This window comes from Podarcis muralis, chromosome 9 (genome assembly GCF_964188315.1).
Source record: "Podarcis muralis chromosome 9, rPodMur119.hap1.1, whole genome shotgun sequence".
NCBI lineage: Eukaryota > Metazoa > Chordata > Lepidosauria > Squamata > Lacertidae > Podarcis > Podarcis muralis.
Window position 1 is genome coordinate 21,367,774 of NC_135663.1, and position 21,187 is coordinate 21,388,960.

At 43.1% G+C, this 21,187-nt stretch overlaps 1 protein-coding gene across 3 annotated transcripts in view; it reads right to left on the minus strand.

Annotated features, from left to right (window-relative positions):
- Positions 1 to 21,187, minus strand: part of EMCN (endomucin) — a 41,942-nt gene that overhangs the window by 13,534 nt on the left and 7,221 nt on the right. For all 3 annotated transcript variants that reach the window (XM_028744187.2, XM_028744186.2, XM_028744188.2), the window contains exons 2-7: positions 17,036 to 17,077; positions 16,380 to 16,409; positions 14,838 to 14,891; positions 11,081 to 11,173; positions 6,155 to 6,220; positions 4,034 to 4,138 (exon numbers count right to left, since the gene is read on the minus strand). In XM_028744187.2, the coding sequence (XP_028600020.2) occupies positions 4,034 to 4,138; positions 6,155 to 6,220; positions 11,081 to 11,173; positions 14,838 to 14,891; positions 16,380 to 16,409; positions 17,036 to 17,077 (390 nt within the window). The remainder of the gene's footprint in view (positions 1 to 4,033; positions 4,139 to 6,154; positions 6,221 to 11,080; positions 11,174 to 14,837; positions 14,892 to 16,379; positions 16,410 to 17,035; positions 17,078 to 21,187) is intronic.

Genomic DNA, 21,187 nt, shown 5'->3' on the forward strand with positions numbered 1-21,187 from the left:
TTGGTTCCGCCTCTCTCCCTTCTCATTTTCCCAGTGTAAGTTCTCCACATTTCCACAGTGGTTTGCGATTTTTTTTTTTTTTTTTTGTCATTGGAAAATTCACCAGCATTTTAGTAAGAAATTTCTCCCAAAATACGCCTTTTTGTACGCAGTTTTGCTCAGTGCTATTTTTTTGAGAAAAGGAAGTGCTGTAACTTGCCATAAACACCTCCCTTCTTCTCTTAGAATGACAACGGCGCCCACTTGAGAGGTGCCGGAACTGCGTTCAGTGAGTTCTGGCTGAAAAAAAGCCCTGGTTTTGCTTTGTTGTTGTTGTTTAGTTGTTTAGTCGTGTCCGACTCTTCGAGACCCCATGAACCAGAGCACTCCAGGCATTCCTGTCTTCCACTGCCTCCCGCAGTTTGGTCAAACTCATGCTGGTAGCTTCGAGAACACTGTCCAACCATCTCGTCCTCTGTCGTCCCCTTCTCCTTGTGCCCTCCATCTTTCCCAACATCAGGGTCTTTACCAGGGAGTCTTCTCTTCTCATGAGGTGGCCAAAGTACTGGAGCCTCAGCTTCATGATCTGTCCTTCCAGTGAGCACTCAGGGCTGATTTCCTTCAGAATGGATAGGTTTGATCTTCTTGCAGTCCATGGGACTCTCAAGAGTCTCCTCCAGCACCATAATTCAAAAGCATCCATTCTTCGGCGATCAGCCTTCTTTACGGTCCAGCTCTCACTTCCATACATCGCTACTGGGAAAACCTGGTTTTGCTTAATGTACGCATTTTTGCAAATCTGTTTCCCCATTTTTGCATGTTATTTTCACTAATATATGGCTCTGCACATTTTACCCTAAAGTGTACATATACTGCTTGAGCGATGAACTTCCTTGAAAAATTTGGAGAAGGATGGCTGTGCTTCAGTTCATGTGTTGTTTTAAAAAGAGCAAATCAGGTAGATATGGCTCTAAATATGAACTGAATCAAATTTCTTTTCCATCCCAAGCTAGGAACGATCTATAACTCAAATATTAGCCCAGTCCACTTGGATATAACCCAATTTCACTCCCCTGATTCCATTTTGTGTGCTTAGAATTTAAGCCAACTAAATATAATTTGCTTCCAAGAGATTTAGACTGAATTAAATCCAAGTACCTCAACTTTACAGATCTCTCCCCCCTTACACACACACACACACACACACACACACACACACACACACAATAGCATATGTTTTATTTAATGCTTTTCAGGGATTTTGTTATAGCCCTCTTCATTGACATTGCTGGTCTCATTAAAACTAGATTACATTTTTTGCTGATCCAGGTTCAACCTTATTGAATTAACCAAAATCTTATGCTGGTCAGCAGTTTTCTGCCTCCCCACTATGTGATATTATTTATTTGAAAAATAATCTGGCATCCATTATTATGTTTTCTTGAATTTTCATACACACGTAAGAAACCTACATTCTAGGTGATGTTATTGTCTTAAAAATATGCATCTGTTTTACTTTCTTTCTTGAGTAATAGCATTTCTCAGTCCACACTAACCTTTACCTTATTATCTGAATCCTAGGTGATTTTTTTAAAAAAATAAAAAGCCCACATATTAACCTCCAAGTTTTTGAGATGCTTTAATTCCTATATTTCTTTCAGTATTTACCAAAATAAGGCATATCAAAGGATGGCAACCTTACTATAAATTCTGTTGTGAATCGTGATCCTTATATTTATTCCTAGGGTTTCCTTTCCCCCCATTTGTGAAAGGTAAGTTTGCCATGTGGCCGAGAATTGAATGCCCTATAGCGCGGTAGCAGAACATAAACTTTGTCTGCAAAGGCCTGTAAAACAAGGGTGTGGAATCACTAAAATACATAACCACTGTATTTTAATACTTTGTTGGAAGCCTCCCAGGGTGGCTGGGTCTCCCCAGCCAGATGGGTAGGGTATAAATAATAAATTGTTATTATATTATTATATAACTTGCAGGCCTTACAGAGCTCCTGCTGCCACCCTTCCCCCCACAGCCAACAGTCTCATCTGCCCTCCCTGATGCAACAAGGCTTGAAGAAAGCCTTCTGTTGGAACCAATGGAAGGCTTTTTCCAAGCCTAACTGCAGTGTGATGGAGCCATTTTCAGGATACTCATAGCTTCAGAGGAAAGCAGCAGAGGAGGGAATGGGTAACCATCCTTCAGCATCCTTCAGCAACAAGGCTTGGGAAAAGCTAACATGCTCACATTGGCCACATTCACTGTTGTCTTGGCCACTGCCATGTTCCCCTGAAGGGCTGACCAAGGGGGAGTCCAATCCTTGGGCTGCAAAAACTCTCCCCACCCTTGCTATAAAGCTACAGGTTAAATTGTTGGTATCTCCTGAGGTCACATAGAGTAGGTGAAGGGGACATTTGGCCCTCCCTGTGTTGCTGAATCACAACTCCCATCACCCCCCGTCATTGGCCATGCTTGCTAGGGCTGAAGTTGGTTTGTAGTTGAGCAACCTGGAAGTCCAAAGGTTCTCCAGACCTGACTTTAAGGATCTCCTGTAGCCACCAGACTGTTGCCATCAGTCAGAATAAGCACTACAGTGCTTATCTAGATGGACAAGTAATCTCAAGCTGCTGTTTATATCCTTGTGCTGTTAGGCATATCTGGTCAACAGTATCATGGTTTTCAGTTCGCCTTTAATGAGCAATTTGCACCTCATCAGTCATCGCTATAGAAAGCCCAAGAAATTGACAATGACTGGCACACTTATTGAACTTGTTCTATGCCTCTTCCATGTCAACCTCACACTCCTTTGGGGGCTGTGAGTTTAGAGGGGCAGCTGCCCTATAAAAAGAATCTGGGAAGACTTCCAGACTCATTACTGAAAAATGAGGAGGGCAATATTGTCTGGAATAAGTTGTTGTTGGGCAATGAGCTATGAAGCAGGGAGAGAGAAAGCCTCCTGTTTTCCCCCTTCTTTTTTGCATCGCTGCCTTGCCTCATTCTAGTAGGTGGTTAACAGACCAGCAGATGGCATGGGAGACAGAGACCCCAAACCAACCTCCCTCCATAGTGTTCTCAAATGGCCCTTTGACTAAACAACTGCAGTCTTCTTCCGTTTGTTTCTTTCGCCCCCATTTCTTTTTTGGATGGCAACCAAATGAAGCTAAGCTCAAGTACGCTCCTGACTGATTGCTCAAAGGGGATGCTAAAATACACAAAGTATGTTTTTGTAATTTGGAGGTGGAGGAGCTCAAACAAGATGTACACTTTTTCATTTTTTAAAAATGACACATACGTATGTTGTTCTAAACTTCCCAATTCTCCAAATTATAGAAATAAAACCTGCCGAAAGTGGTTACAAATGAACCCACTGTGGGGAAGGTCCTTTATCCTGAACACCTGGAGCTTTCAGGAGGCATTTGAAAACATTCCTGTTTACCCCGGCATTTGGTGGCACCCCTAAGACTGTTGGATGGAAGAATATTTTTAACTGTAACTATTTTTAGATGTTTTAAACTGTAACAGATTTTAAATTGTTTTTACAGTGTTAAAATGTTTTTGCTTTGTTTTTGTGTTTCTGTTTTCTGCCCTGGGCTCCTGGGGGCGGAAGGGTGGGATAGAAATTCAATAATGAAAAAAGGACAAAAGTAGAAGATCTCAAGAACTTAAAGCACAGACTGGCTGCTCCGTATGTGATTCATTTATGAGTCCTGATTATCAACTCAGATTTGTAGGGCAAGCTGAAAGTTTGCTGCTTTGTATATATAATATCAAATTATGGTTTGCCACAAAGCAAGAAGGGAAGGGGAGTGGAATCACAGTGTGAATGGGAGAATGGTGTTCCTGTTAATCATTTATTAATTCCACACATTTTAATGCATTTACCCCACAACTTTCCCAACATGCAAAACTGGTTTTTTGAAGTGAATTTGATGCACCAGGGGGATAAAGCACTTCAACCCATGTCAATTGCTAAATTTTCCATATTCGCTGGAATCCCTCCCACAAAATGCTAGCAGTCTGGAGGTAAAATAGGAGACAAGTATTTGCCTTTACTTACTTTCAGTTGGAACTTCAGTTACTTTTTGAAGCGTGTCCTGTATGCTCTGAGTGGCCTTCTTGTTGGGAGGTGCCCTTGTTGTCATCGTTGTCTTGTTATGTTGATCTGTAAGGAAGGAAATCTCATGTTAAACACAAATACCACCCTAAGGTTTAGACTCTTGTCTAGGTAGGAAGCACTGCTTGCAGTCACAAACAAAGGAAGTTTCTCTCCCTCTCTCTTTCTGAGTGCCCATACCAGACTTTTTATAAGACACTGAGAGATCTGGTGAGATAGTATGAAAGTGAATCTGGAGGGGTAGGGTAGAGGTGAATCCCCTCTTTGCCAGTCCACCATTGTGACGATCACACAGGGTCCCCAGACGTTTAACGGTCTATTGATCCCTGTGCCACCACTGTGCTCGCTTCCCCACTGCCACCAACCAGTTACAGTGGTGCCCCGCAAGACGAATGCCTCGCAAGACGAAAAACCCGCTAGACGAAAGGGTTTTCCGTTTTTGAGTTGCTTCGCAAGATGATTTTCCCTATGGGCTTGCTTCGCAAGACGAAAACGTCTTGCGAGTCTTGCGATTTCCCCCCGCTTCCCCCCCTTTTTCTAAGCCGCTAAGCCGCTAATAGCCTTTTAGCCGCTAAGCCGCTAAGCCTTTAATAGCCACTAAACCGCTAATAGCGCTAATCCGCTAAGCCGCTAATAGGGTTGCTTCGCAAGACGAAAAAACTGCTAGACGAAGAGACTCGCAGAACAGATTATTTTCGTCTTGCGAGGCACCACTGTACTCTCTGGTAGAACACTGAGTCCAGACAGTTGTTAAAAGTGAACCAAAAAACCCCCACCAAGTTTATTGTACAAACATTAACAAGTTTATGGTTTCTCAGATAATATTCCTGTCAGTATCTTAACCTTAGTTTCTTTACCGGCCTATACCTTCCTAATACCTTCTGACTGATTATCTCAACTGCTTGACTGACTCCTCTTAACAAATTCTCTCACTCTCTCACACCAGACTAGCCCAACCCACAGACTTATCTTCTCTGTCTCTTCTAATTCCAGACTGTCTTCTCAACCACCCTAACTCCAACTCCTCCCAAAAACCCCTCTGTGCTTAAACCTTATACACAGTTAACTCTGCCCCTTGGGTTCCCATTGGTTAGTCATTTTACAATTAGTTAACCCTTTCCTTATGAACCCAGTATGATGTCACACAGCTAGGAGGGCAAACGCCACAACCACCTTCCTAAAAGAACTTCCCCACCAGCTCCCATCTGTAGAACATTTTCCTCTACTTATCTGGCTGGTAGGAGTAGCCATGGCACATTGGGAGAGGGGAGAAAAGATGGGGAGATAACCCTATCTCTTCCCTGCCTCATCATGCTTTGTAGCAACATGCTACAAAAGGTGCAGTAACCCTTGGGATCTGTAGCCTTCCCAAGGGCTGCTGCAAGATGACATATGAGCAGAAGAAACTTGCCTTATATCAAGGTAGAGCATTGGCCTATATATAGTTTAGGTCTGTCAACTAGTATGGATGCTTATGCATTGGGGGTGGGGTGGGAATCAGAAAATGCATTATCCATAAAAAAGCACAGCTTTTCATAAATTGTGCACATGCTGCTTTGCTTTATGGGTGCAAAGTTAGAAATAGTCTTTTTTTTAATGCAATACATCTCATCACAGCAGGGAGGGTAGTGACCTGGGTGCCTATTTAGTCCCCTGTCCTGATGACAACTGCTGGTGGGCAATTTAAACCAGGCTTGGGACTGGATGGCTTTTCAAGCAGAGTACTCACCTCTGCAAAGGAAGGCACATGGATGCCCCAAAACCGACCGAAAGGACAGCATCCCCTGAAAGGTTATTCTTTTTGTTCCCTGGAGCATGCTGGGAGATGCTTTTCCTTGGACCCATCCCCTGCAAGCCTTTCATTGAGTTTACCCGACAACCAGAAGCTACAGGGAAAAATCAACCATAAAAAACCTCTGCCTGCATCTATTGCGAGGAAACTGAAGCTTTACTCAACTTCGCAGCACAGAAGCAAAACCGCTGCTATAATACAGCCATATAATTGTTTAATGGGCCAGTTGTCAACAGTTGATTATGAATTAGATTACAAAGGGGATGTCTTACCCGGAGTTGTTAGAGCCAAGTGAGATGAAGTCACAGAGCTCGGTGCTGGTGATTCAGCTGTCCCTGCTGATATTTTGATAAGATAAATGACAGTGTGTTAACTGCTGTTCTCAAAACATATTTGTCAAAGGAATAATCAGTATGCAAGTGTGGGGAAAACCAGAGTAATCCTGCAGAGCTGTTGTCTCAACATCCTTAGGTCCCTGCATCTTTTTCTTTAAAACTGTGCCTATTATTATTATTATTATTATTAATAGTTATTTATTTCATTTAGGAATCACTTCCCAAGAGGCTTCTTGATACGATTTACAATACAATAAAAACATTCATGAAACAATTATACATATAAAAGCAATTTAGGAAAAAAATCAATTTAAACAACAATTTGAAAATCAATTAAATGAACAATGAATGATTTGAAAAAATCATGTTTAAAGAGGAAGATTTTCAACAAGTTCCCAGACAGACAATAGGGATGGAGGTTATCTGATGGTGTGAATTTCAAAGAGTAGGCGCAATAAAGGCCTGATTCTGGCACTTGACAATGGACCTCACAATGAAATGCTAGTTGTATGATGCCATCTTCTGCAGAATACAGAGATCAGCTGGGTGTGCAGAGGGTGGGATTATCTTTGGGGTGTTTTGTTCTAAGCACCACAGTGTCTGAATACCTGAAGAACGTCATTCCATAGGTAAAGGTAAAGGGACCCCTGACCATTAGGTCCAGTTGCGGCGCTCATCTCGCTTTATTGGCCGAGGGAGCCAGCGTACAGCTTCCGGGTCATGTGGCCAGCATGACTAAGCCGCTTCTGGCGAACCAGAGCAGTGCACAGAAACGCTGTTTACCTTCCCGCCAGAGTGGTACCTATTTATCTACTTGTACTTTGACGTGCTTTCGAACTGCTACATTGGCAGGACAAACCTAGAAAATATAAAGCCTAGAATATAAACCCAGAATATAAAGTTATATACAAGAAAAAAGGGCCAGGAATGCCTTAGTTTGAAATTCTGATTTTCAGAGGAGAGACTTAGATATGCTGCAAAGCATATCTTCCCACAGCAAAATCTGCCAATCCCTCGTCAGACTATCAGTAACTTTTATTACCCGAGGGAGTGCTCAAGCTAATGGGGGCAGGCAGATAGGGAAGGAGGAGGATTTCCTTTGATGCCCGTTTAATTATTTAGTTGGTACACTTTTATCCCGCCCTTCATCTTACAATCATGGGGCATATTGGCCTAATTTACCTCATCTGGATTAATACACTGATAAGAATGCAACTATTCTTCAATTTCTGCACTCCTCCGAATGTCACATTGCTCTTCCAGACAACGAAAAGTATCAAATTCATCTTTAAAAAGTGTTTTAGGATAAAATGCATATGGAAAGGTATATATTGAGATAAAAGGCATTGATACATATCTAAAAAATGGCTTTGGTACATTTTTAGAAGAGTCCCAAATTGGTATGAAGTAGGTCTTACGAATGAACCCACCTGAAACCGAAAGGCCAGAAACAGACTGTTCTGTTTATCCCGACTAGTAGTGACACAGTTATTTTTTTAAAAGAAGAAACCACTGACTGCTGTGAGCTGATCTGGGGGTTGGGGGTGGTTTGCTGATGCCAGAAAGGGTGAATAGTCAGCAGCTGCTCAACACTTGCACAGTGCTGACTGAGGCTGCATATACACCGTACGTGTAAAACACATGACTTTCCCCAAAGAATCCTGAGAGCTGTCTTTTTTTATGGTGGCTGGAAAGTGTGTAATTCTGTGAGCAACAACTTTTATGCCTTTGCTAATCCAAATGCTGCAGCACTCCCAGGTCTTTTCTACAGCTGTTTTCTGCAATGTTAGGGCAAAATAAATGTGAAGAACCCAGGAAAAGGTCTGCTGGATTAGACCAAATTCCTATCTAGCATCCTTTTTCTACAGTGGCCAACCAGATGCTACTGGGAAGCACACAAGCAGTTCATGGGCATGGTAGGCCTCGTCTGCCATTGTCCTCTTCTCGAAACCACTTGGAATGGGTGGAGAAGCTCAGCTTTGAAGCTGATCGTAAAAACCATCATCAATGGTATTGTTCTAGGTTGGTCTACTATGGGCAAGGAAGTAGTCAACTTCCTGTATTCATTCAGGGCACTACCATGAACTAAGCAGTAGAGACAGGCCTGCCTTTGCTTATTAGCTTTTCCTTACATGCCACAAGCTTTAGCTTTCAGTACAGGTTAATTATAGGTGGTTGTGTTCTATGGATACCCTCAAGTGAGGAACTTCTCCATGACCTAAAAGAAAAGGAGTCACATTTGTGGGCTTTTCGTTTTGTTTTGTTTCTATCCATTAGGACTTCTGCTATAAAGTGGAACGACAAAAGCAAAACAAAAGCTAAAGCTTCTTCATAGCCTACAGCATCAGCTCTACATCAGCAAATCTTCATTTGGTGCAGTAAAAGCAGAGACAGACAGTTCAGTATTTTAGTGCTGTAGGTAAGTATAAAATAAAATATGTGCATCCAAAGACTATGGTTAATTGAGATGCCTTTGTGTGCAATTATTTATGGGTACATATTTTTTTAATGTCTACAGTATCCATAATAATGGACACATTCACAAACTAAAGCAAGGATGGGGAACCTGTGGCCCTCCAGATTTGGTTGGGCTACATCTTCCATCAAAGGCAGGCCCAAGACATTTTGACACCTGAGGCAATCCCTAAAATGGCACCCCCTCCCCACCACGGGAGAAGGGGTGAGGGAATATTTACATCAGGAACAAGAGGGGAAGAAAAATCAACATCAGGATTTGCTGTACTTGTGGATGCTGCCGCCTGAGGCAGTCACCTCACCTTACCTCATGAGTGGGCTGGCCTTGCTCCCTTCAGCCCTGAACATTTGGCTATGTTGACTGGGGCTGATGGAAGTTGGAGTCCAACAAAATCAGGAGAGCCACAGTTTCCCCATAAGACACCCTTATGCAGAAGGCTGATGGTAGCCATGCTTGAGTTATGCCAGAGTCAACTGGAATGACCTTCTGCAAAGAACTGAAGGGTCAGACTTTCCCCTTCATTAGGGGCCTTTCATATTCAGTGAAGCTTAGGTGTTGAAAGTTGAGCTGTGGACCTGAAAGAACTGCTCAGAAGCCAAATAAAATGTCTTCATCTGACCTAATGCACCATGTGCAAGAAAATTGGATTTTATTATCACTTGATCCCCAAGACTGAGGGCCAAAAACAGAAGAGACAGTGGAGATTTGAAATCGGATCCCTTGCCATTTTAAGGTAAAGGACCCCTGACCATTAGGTCCAGTCGTGACCGACTCTGGGGTTGCGGCGCTCATCTCGCTTTATTGGCCGAGGGAGCCGGCGTACAGCTTCCGGGTCATGTGGCCAGCATGACTAAGCCACTTCTGGTGAACCAGAGCAGCGCACAGAAACTCTGTTTACCTTCCCGCCGGAGTGGTACCTATTTATCTACTTGCACTTTGACGTGCTTTTGAACTGCTAGGTTGGCAGGAACTGGGACATAGCAACGGGAGCTCACCCCGTTGCGGGGATTTGAACCACTAAGCTTCTGATCGGCAAGTCCTAGGCTCTGTGGTTTAACCCACAGCGCCCCCCGCGTCCCCCTTGCCATTTTTACCTTTCTCCAAAATCTAGGGGACAGAGGGGTTCCACAACATTGCTTCATATGAATTACACCACTAACTGCCCTACAAAAGTAATATCCAGTCCAGTATTTCTCCTACTCCTCTATTTATTTTGAAAGGCACAAAGAACTTAATGTTGCTGATTTTGGATATATATATATATATATATATATATATATATATATATATATGAGGCATCAATAGATTGTAAAATTACATATGCAGGTCTATGACCTTATTCTTCAAGATGTGTTCAGTGGAGACATTGCAGACAGCAGTTTGCGAGCAGATACAACACTGTCTGTCTGTCATCATCATTTTTCTGCCTACCATGAAAAAGTCTTGCAGTGTGTTAAGGATCTAACAGATTTATTGCTAATGTGCCACAGACCTCTTTGTTGTTCCTGCTGCAGCAGATTACCATAGCTACCCCTCTGGAAATATTGTAGAATGATAGCATCATCAATTAATATGCTGGTTTACTGCAGGGGTGGGCAGACTTTAAGCTGGTGTGGATCTACAGATTCCAGGCCCTGCATGTACATAGCCTTTATTTCAGCTGTGGCTGCATGAAGACTAGCCAACACTCTTATGCCAGTACTTTTCACTCCCATGTTCACCAACACAGGGGTAAGAAGCTGGGTCACACATTGAAAACTGCCTTGTACCAAGTTAGATCATTGGTTAATCTAGATCAGTATGGTCTATTGGTGGGACGCGGGTGGCGCTGTGGGTTAAACCACAGAACCTAGGGCTTGCCGATCATAAGGTTGGCGGTTTGAATCCCCGTGACGGGGTGAGCTCCCATTGCTCGGTCCCTGCTCCTGCCAACCTAGCAGTTCAAAAGTACGTCAAAGTGCAAATAGATAAATAGGTACCACTCCGGCGGGAAGGTAAACGGCGTTTCCATGCGCTGCTCTGGTTTGCCAGAAGTGGCTTAGTCATGCTGGCCACATGACCTGGAAGCTGTACGCCGGCTCCCTTGGCCAATAAAGTGAGATGAGCGCCGCAACCCCAGAGTCACCCGCGACTGGACCTAATGGTCAGGGGTACCTTTACCTTTTATGGTCTATTGGTGGCAGATTTCCAAGATTTCCATAGGAGTCTCTTGCAAATTCTGGGGATTGAACCTGGGAGCTTTTAGCATGCAATGTATGTGCTCCATCAGTGAGTCAAGACCTTCACCACAAACCAATGCCCTGCTTTACAGCCATGGTGGCCCTTTCTCACTCTCAGGTATGGCTTACAATGAATTCACCAGTGAGCCAGAGAAACACAATACTTACAGCTTGCTGTGTTGTTGGGTGTTGATAGTGACCCATGTGCAGAGGCCTGTGTTGGTTGGGCTATTGCTGAAGAATTCGCAGTAGTTGTATTACCTGAAACAATGAACACACTTTTTTTGTTTGTTACTCTTCCTCTGCCAAATAAACATAGCAACACACTTATGGTTTATTGCTAACACTGCTTATGAAAAGACAGCAGAACTCCCAGCATTCCATGCTGTTTACTTTCCGTGTTCCTGATGCAGCTCCAAGCCATTGTCTGCATATGTAAATGACACTCCTGTTGATCCAGATGTGTGATTATTCACTTCCTGTGGCTATACCTGAGACTATATAAACATCCTCATCACAGACAGAAATATTGTCCAAAGAGAAAGAACAAGGAATTCAGGTCTAATTTTTGTTGCCCTGTAGGGATGTCAGAAAATTCACATGAAAATGAAACTGGGAGTGAAAATTGACGGTGTCCACACATTCATGTTCATTCTTTCATTAGTCATGCTCATTCATTTCGGTAGGTCTTCCCTGCGTAAAACTTAGCTGAATGCCACCCAATGTAAATCACGTAAGTTATGTAATTTTGCCACAGTGGACCAACTTCACCCACTCCTTGTCGATGACGTACTTTATTTCTGTTTCAGGATCCTTCTCGGGGTCTTCTTCCCTTAAGTTGGCATGAATAGCATAGTTTTGGGCAGAAGATGGAACTGCTGCGAAATGGGAGCAGTGCTGCATGTGGCAATCACAGAATGGAATGGAAAATGCTGCTTTCACAAATCTCCATTTCTATTAAAGCTCATGTGCTCTATGATTTCAACTCCACATGATGAAATCACTGTTTACATCTTCTAGAAAGCATATGGGGATTTTAATTTGAGGGGGGAAACATGGAAGTGCAGTAAATTGTGCCCATATTATATGGGTGTTCATTGATTCATAGCATCCCCCCCCATGATTAAAAAAAATAAATGTTGTTTTAAATACCCACATAAACAGTAGAGCAGCTTTGAAGTCAGAGCTACTGAGAAAGCTACCTCCATCTACAGCTTCCATTTTTGCCCTCCTTTTCTGTCGCTGACTCTTGCAATAGCTCTGGGCTTCTCTATAAAGCAGGAATGATGATATTATTACCCACTTACGTTGCAGAGGAGTTGCAAAAAATGAATTAGCAAATGCCGCTAAAGCGTTTTCGAAAATGAAAAAAGTGTTCACCTTCATCAGAGTGCAGCTCTTCAAAGGGAAAACACAGCCTCGCTCGTAGACAGTGGCACAGAATTAATCACTTCAAGAAGAGTAAATGGCACTCTGAGGAAATCATTCCAAACATGATTTGCTTTTTTACTGCCACACTGTTCCGGATGCCAGCGCATGCTTTCCCTTTAAACTGGGGTGTGTGTGTGTGTGTGTGTGTGTGTGTGTGTATGTATGCAGTTCCCTTCCCTTCTTATGCTAGCAGCGTTAAGTGTCTAAGACTCAGAATGGAAGAAGATCCTGGGAAAGTCAACTAAAATGATAGAGTTGAGCCAAATATTCCCATCAAAGGTATGAAGATCATCTAAAAAGAAGAGGGCTTGATTAGTAGTGGTAGCCCAGTTACCGAATGGCCTCCCCAAAGGGCTTCACCTAGTACCAACCCCACTATCATTTATATATTAAACTGAAACATTTTAATAGATTTTACTGATTTACAGTACAATCCTATAAGCTAAGAGGGACTTATTCCCAGGCAAGTCTGCATAGGATTTCAGCCTTAACTGTGCAAGTTCTAGCTGGTTTGCTGTTGTTTGTTTGTTTTTGTTTAATGCTCTGCACCACCCTGATATCGAAAGTCAGGATGAACATGTTTTACACTAGTAAATAAATACATCATCTCAATTATATCCCACCTTTCAACCATAATGCCTTGGGTTTTCTCAGGTAGGTTTCCCAGACGGCCCCGGATCTGCTTAGTTCAGGAAGCGAGCTTATTCCAAGTCAGACCACAGGCCTCTCATGCACAGTACTGCCTACAATACTGTTGTCAGAGACCAGGCTGAGGAGTACAGCTCTGATGAGGAATCGTGGGAACCTCCCCCTCCCCCTGCTCCTGACCAGGATCCTGAAGTTGCCCAGGAGCAATGGAACAGTACAGATTTGGAACAGTGGTTTGCAGAGGGGCATAGTTCTGAAGACAAAAGTTGGGAAGAACTGGGGGGGGGGCGTGTTGAACAGCAAAGTGAAGAAGAACAGGAAGAGAAAGAGCTAACAGACTCTCTTTCGCTGGAAAGTGTCCAGCCTATCAGTCCAAGGTCAAGGAGAGCAAAAAAAGCACAGTGGTTGTGGTTCGAGGACCCGACCCTGCAATGTGAAATGAATACACAAGGACACGTGATATAAGGTTAAAGGGCAAGGAAAGGCCACAACTTTATTGATTACAGCAGTGAAAAGGTATTGGCTTAGGCATTGGATCTCTAAAACAAGTGGGTTTCTTCACCAGTAGGTGGAGCCTGTTGATGCTAATCCAACTATAGGCTCACCCCTGATGTCACCGAGGGTCGTGCCATGGCCTCCCGCCAAGCAGGCATCGGACAGAATACACGACCGCCAGATTCCTTTAACGGAATACCCAAAAATTGAAGGCATAGGCGATGGCCACACCTAGCCCTTCAACACACCACAACACATTATTCCAATGCCTAACCTACCCACCAATACCACAAAAGTTGTGACGATTCGCGACAAGACGGCGGCGAAGAATGAGGCCGGGGAGAGGCTGGCGCTGCAGCAAAAGGCTGCTGAGCACGCCCCCTCGGAGGCACCTGGTTGGGTGCCTGCCGAGGGGCGTGGGCGCCAGCCAGGAGAGGTGGAGGCAAGGGGCTAACGCCCCCTGCCAGGGGCGGTGCTCGGGCTCCCGCCCACAACCACTCCCCTCTCTTGCAGGGAGGAGAGTCTTTATGAGATCAGGTTGCAAGAAGCGGAAGTGACAAGGGGGAAAGTGGGTATAAACCTTAATTGGAACACCTTCATTCTGAGAATTGCTGTGTTGTTTTTTTGCTGTGATCATTAAAGACTCTTTAAATGGTAAGTGACTCTTTTCGCTTTGTTCTGCTTATCTATGGCCAAAGGGGGGGGGGGGGCGAGTCACCAAAGCCTGACAACTGTCTAAGCTTGAGTCCCTCCACAGATGCTATTGAACTACAACCCACATCAGGCCTGACCATTGTAACCAGCATGGATGGGAATGATGGGAGTTGTAGGTCAACAGCAGCAGCAATAATAACAATTATTAATCATAATCTAAGTCCACATCCACACCCTACATTTGAAGCAGTATTATACTACTTTAAACAGTCATGATTTCCCCCAAAGGATCCTGGAAGCTGCTGTTTGCTAAAGATGATGAGAGTCATTAGGAAACCCTATTCTCTTCATAGGTGTACAGTTTCCAGAGTGGTTTAACAATCAATCCTGCTTCCCAGGCAACTGGAAATGGTACCTGTGGTAGGGCAGGAGGGGTCTTAGCACCCTTAACGAGCCACAGCTCCCATAATTCTTTGGAACTGTTAAAGTGGTGTAGGAGTGCTTTAAATGTATGGTGCAGATGTGGCCAAGATATAGAATGTGTTCTTCAAACTTCACTGTAACTCACTTTCACAGTGAAACAGGGTTTTATGTGCAGCACCCGATGTAGAAAGCATCTGATATGGATTAATCAAAGAGCAGAAGCTAGAAGAAGAAAATCACATGCAAAAAATTATTCCAATGTTGAAGAAATTACCTGCAATTTCAGCTTTCCTTGTGGTCCTGGAAGAGGAAGAGGTTTCTTGGCTTGCTATAAGAAGGGTAAGGTAAAGCAAAATGAGTTTTATTATTAAAAACAACCTAGTCTGCTTGAGGGAAAGGAGAAGGTTCAGATATGTTGACCGATGGTCTTTTGGAACATGGTAATATCTCATGGCAATATATGCTGCATTTCAAATAAAAGTTACCTGAAAGCATATTTCAAATATACCATGCCAAATGTTCCATCTCGCAGCATTGCCTGTCCCTTTTGTGCTTGTATTAGGAGATGAAGAGAGCGGTTTTGGTATATGAAACTGCTGTGTCTTTACTGCTTTAATATACCTTTTAAAAAATAAAATAAAATCTATTCTCTTCCTGAGCTCAGCCAGGCATTTGACAATTTTTATTGGCCACTGAAGTTACAAGACCCTTCAATTTCGCTGTACTTTATTTGAGAAGTAAAGGTCTTCCTACCATGATACTTGAGGGACAAGCTACTCCTGCACACAAATCATGATTTAAGTAGAGAACCTGTTTTTTTAAAATTTGGAAAAGTAGCCCCAGGAAGAAGACCTTAGTGACTGGACAGATCTATTTGAGAGAAAGTGTTCCCTAAGATATCCTAGTTAACTGCAAATTGGTATCAGCTTTATTATGAAATTATGAATGGTGGGTGTGAGTGCAAGCTTCAAAATTCACTTCTGGATTCTTGATTATTATTTAAAGCAGGGTTGGGTGAACTGCCAACCTATAAGATCAGCTTCCCACCCACAAACCCAAATACCAGCTGTATCAAAATGTAAAAAGGGCATATATACACTTAGAATGAAAGAACAAAGCATCTCTTGGCCCAAGACTTTGTCTTCAGTACCAGAAATGAGGTCATAGTTCTTTCACACAAAAATCCTAGTCCCCCACCCCACAAATTAGAAGCCTAATACGGGGAGAAAGGCTGGTGCTATTTTTGAACCACTGGGAGTCAGATGTTATTGGTGGGTGATTAACTACAAATAACCCAGAGATCTACAAATAGTACCTTCTGCCTGGACCTTATCTAGAGATAAGGACTGGTTGCAAGTCAGAAGGCAGACAAGTGGGCTTCGTGGAATCAAGGTTAGTGGGGCAGTGCCCATTTGCCCTCATGGACTCCATTGCCCTATCGTGCTTCACTTTTGAATATTATATCTCCTCTTTCATTGGATTCCTCTCACCTACACAGTAAGGAGCCTCCCTTTTACATGTACTATAACACTAATCTCCAACTTCTCCACACACACACACACACACACAAACATATATATCTCATACACACACACACACACACACACACACACACACACATCCATTTCGATCTGAAATGGAAACCATGAAGCAAAGTCCTTGCAAATGAATGCAATGGAAAACAAATGCAAAGGCATTTAACCCAGTCGAGTGGACCCTTCAATGGACACTGAAGTAAGCTAAAAACGATTGTTTACATGAATTAGTATAAATGATTTGCAGTGACTTTAAAATTCCAGACAATTGTATAGCTTACCTTTAGTTGCTGAGATAGTTATGGTTGATCCTGTACAAATAACATTAAGCATTGTGGTGATTTATCTTGCAGTTCAGATTAATGTTACACTAAACAGCCATCTTAATAATAATTGTTGAGAAATGATTTCATAAGGCAGGGAACCTATGCTAAAGGAAGGTTGTGGGAGCGTAAAAGGAATACCTGGAGAAATAAAACAAACTAACAGACAGGATCAATGATGATATGAGCCCCCCAGATTGCAAGAACAAGGGTTTCTGAAAGTTAGTGACCCCCTGGAGTTCTGACAATCCTTGGGAATGACAGAGGAGGCAAGGCATTACATATTTACTATTACTATTACTCCTGCTGTTTACATTATACCCTGCTTAAGGTGATGTATATATGGTTCTCTCCTCACTCTTTTATCCCCACAACAACTTTGTGAAGTAGGTTGGGAAGAGATAGTGAATACTCACCCTGTAACCACTAAGCTGACTGCACTGGCTCTCATGCACCATCATAGTTAAGCCCAGAATCAGCAGGGACCCATGATGTGCTTTGCTGATAAACAGCAACAGGGAAGAAGTTGCTTTTTCTGGAACAAAGCCACTCTGATGTATGGGCCTGTTCTCAAGAGATTGTTAAAAATAAGACAATAAAGGGTTGTTGCTTACCAGGAGTTGTTTGGGCCTTGCTTGTTGTTGTATTTGTGTCTCCTGAAGATTTAAAACACACACACACACATAAGTATGAGTGTTAATCATTGTTCTCAACAATCTCTGTCAAATAAAGAATTAGCACTCAGAGGCAATGCCATGAAAGCAGAAGTCGTTCTGCTGCGCAGCTGTTTGAACAGTTGGTAATGCTTTCCTTTGATGGTTTATTGATTAACCTTTTCTGTTATAGCTCATCACTTATTTAATGGTATAAGGCGCTACCATTCCAATCACCATTTGGGTGCATTTCCCTATTATCTACCAGTAGTCCCGATTATCTACCAGTACTAGAATGTGTTTGGGGCAGCTTGTTCATTTTGGGGGGAAAATTTTACAACTTTGATCTTTTCCACCCTCCTTTCGTTAAAATGTGGGCAGTTGCTAGTTGTGTTTTGCTGATATTCCTTACTGAAATTATGATGATTTCACAGCTACAGTAGGAGATACCGGGTTTGCAATTTTAGGGAAAGACCAGTTTGCAGAAAGAGCAATAGTTTGCTTCCTCTTTATGAAAATTGTACTCTCTCTCTCTTTTTCTTCTCCAAAGCAGGAACAGGAATTGGGTGGTGCCTTTAAGTGGAAGCTTTTTCCTGGACTTGCACCTATACGCAGAAGTTGATAGCATGGCTGCATAGCCAAAAGAAGCTAGGCTAAATATATGGAGAGCTGGGCTTCGTATAATTTCTTTCCAGCAAATAGACTTAAGTGCCCCTGTTCTCAACACATTGACTTTGCTGTGCAAGGGGTCAATCCACTATGAAAAGCTTAATTATATGGCAGTTATTACAGTGTGAAAAGCAAATTATAGTAGCAAACCCAGACACAGAAAAAAGCCATTGCCAGTGATGACAGGTCTGAATTTTTCGGTGCAAATGTACAATGTAAATTGCAATCCTTATTGCAGAAAATATATAGCAGCACAGGAGGAGATGTTTGGGGAAATCACATAGGCAGAGAAAATTATGTGACATTCGAACCATCTTATTACTTCATGAATGGATGAAAAGGCTGGTTTGCATCTATAGAAGAAGCTGAAGTTTATAGGATTTTAAGCAACTTTAGTTGTGAGCCTCTCCCTTCAAGAGCATGTCATTTCAGAGACTTTGTTTATTGTTAGGGCCCCTGATTTGTTGGCGGGCAATTTTTAAGTTCACATTCTAATAGCTTATTTACTCTTAAATGGTGTGTAGAGCAATCCTGTGTATGTTTACTATGAATAAAGTCACACTCAGTAAGATGGAGGTTGCTCCCTGGTAAATGTAGACAGGATTGCAGCCTAGAGATGTAAGAAGGCAGCAATTCCTGTTCCAACCTGTATTCATCACAATCGGTGCTGTTTCTGGTCTGCTGAAGTTCAGTTTCTTCCAATATTGCATTATTCATCTCACTGTCCACTATGTAATGTAAATTACATAAATTAGGTATTTATGTAACTTCTATAAAGGTAAAGGGACCCCTGACCATTAGGTCCATTCGTGACCGACTCTGGGGTTGCAGCACTCATCTCGCTTTATTGGCCGAGGGAGCCGGCGTACAGCTTCTGGGTCATGTGGCCAGCGTGACTAAGCTGCTTCTGGTGGACCAGAGCAGCACACGGAAACGCTGTTTACCTTCCCGCCGGAGCAGTACCTATTTCTCTACTTGCACTTTGACATGCTTTCGAACTGCTAGGTTGGTAGGAGCAGAGACCGAGCAACGGGAGCTCACCCCGTTGTGGGGATTTGAACCGCCAACCTTCTGATCGGCAAGTCCTAGGCTCTGTGGTTTAACCCACAGCACCACCCGCATCCCTATGTAAATTCTATAACTTACATTAATTTCAATGTAAAGGGAACATCAATGTAGAAAAATAGTTAATTATGTATGAACTTAAAACAATTATATCAATGAATAACAATCGTAGCCACTTGACTGATTTCCATTTCTAACTACAAATGTAAACTGCAGGTGTGAACACACAGACAACAGCAATGTCTTTTTATTTTGCATAATTCTCTGATATCTCTACCTGAAGCTTTCTGCCCTATCTTATCATGCTTACTATTGATGTCAGTAACCCTTTCCTATAGGTAGTGAAGAAATGGGCGGGTCTTTCAAAAACGTGGTCCCCACTTCAGCCAGGACACATCCTGTGCAATGAGATCTGCAGATGAAGGACGGTATGCAAATTTAATAAATAATAGTAGTAAGAAAGTGAAAGATAGCCATTTACTCTCCCAGTGGTGCCACTTGGACTAGGTGCCTCAGAGTGGACCAGAGGGAGAACTTTACTCCTCTAGTCCACTCCAGAGCTCCAAATAAAGCTCTCCATCCATAATGAAGAGCAAGGATGATGAGGAGCAAGCTGATGATAAAGAGCAAGGATGAGGGAAGGGGGCTTCCAAGGGGGGGCTTCATATTGTAAATGGGTGGTTGGCAACACACACACACACAGAGAGAGAGAGAGAGAGAGAGAAAGAGAGAGAGAGAGAGAGAGAGAGAGAGAGAGAGAGAGAGAGAGAGAGAGGTTTTCCCTGGAAAGGGTAGATCTGGAATGGAATGGTCTGGGGAGGAATAGTGTTGGCATTTTGATGTCAGCAGTATTGTGTGGATGCTGCAAAAACTCCCAACAACAATTGTACACATGAGCGGCAGAGTCAACAATGAATGTCTGTCTAGGAGCATTCACAGAGTGGTTACCAACAAGTCAGCTATTTTGCTTAGGGATGGGACTAACCCATTAATCCAGGTGAGATGAACCTGTGGTCTTCCAGATGTTGCTGAGCTGCAACTCCCATCAGCCCCAGCAAGCATGGCCAATGACCAGGGATGACCAGGGCTCCTCATGCCTGCTTTAATTCAAGGGTGGTTCCCCCAGATGTTGCTGGACTGTATGTATGTATGTATGTATGTATGTATGTATGTATGTATCTAGAAGGCTCATGTTGGGGAAGGCTGTCATAGGAATATAGGACGCTGTCTTATTCTGAGTCAGACCATTGGTCCTCTAGCTACACTGACTGGATGCAGCTATTCAGGGTTTTAGATAGGGGTCTCCCCAGCCCTACCTGGAGATACCGGGGATTGAACTTGGGACCTTCCACCTGCAAGGCAGATGCTCTATCCACTGAGCTATGGCCCTTCCCCTCATTTGTTCCCGTTATTTGTTACAGTGATAGAAAGATTGCCCGTCCTCTCATGGCCTCCTCTATTTAGCAGTCACCTGCTTATTCCTGCCCCAGCCTGTGCTTTTCTGATATCCCCTTAGCTGCAACAGCTTCATCTCTTCAAGCATTGAGAGGAAAGGCTCTCTTGGGCTGGATTCGGCAGGGATTTGCCATCCCTGGTGGAAGTGACTAGCAACATTCCCACGGAAAGCTTCGTGTGGGAGTCCGTCTCTGTTCCCTGATCCCAATGCAGTCACTTCCAGGAATGTGTCAGGGGGAGAAGTGCGGTAAGGGTGTGGCTGCAGGGAGTGTGTGGAAGATAACAGGATATGCTAAAAATATGAGCACTACAGTCGCAGCTGCAAGGTCAAGCCAGCAACACACAGAGATATGACTGAATAATGCAAAAAGAACACCGCCCATCGTTTGCTACACAACAGAAGAGCTGTTCCCCTACCCCATCCGCTGACTTCTCTTACATGCGCAAATCTGTCCATTTTGGTTCTTCTTAGTTTCTCCCACCACCCCAGTCTTTAGCTAGGTTCTGCACATTTCTACATCAGTTTGTTGCATTTACACCCCCCCTCCAAAGATCCTCATAAAATTCCAACCGCATTTTAGTGCAAACGTCTTCCAATATACATGTTTTCAATGCACTTTTGCCTCATGCACACATTTTAGCAAAGCAAATATAACGTATTTTTGCACGTTGTTTGCACTGATATATGCATTTCTGTGCACACGTTGCCCTATATCATGCATTTTTGTACAACATTTGGAGAAGTGAGAGTTTCAAAGGATGGCTGTGTTTTGATTGGCAAATGGTTTCAGAACGTGTCAGTTAGTAGAAATGATAGGGTTGCCTTTACCTAACAGCTTCTCTGCTGAATTCCTCCACACCATCACACAGACATGTTCGCGGATATGGCAACCTTTCTCCATATGAGGAACAGTTAGTGTGAAC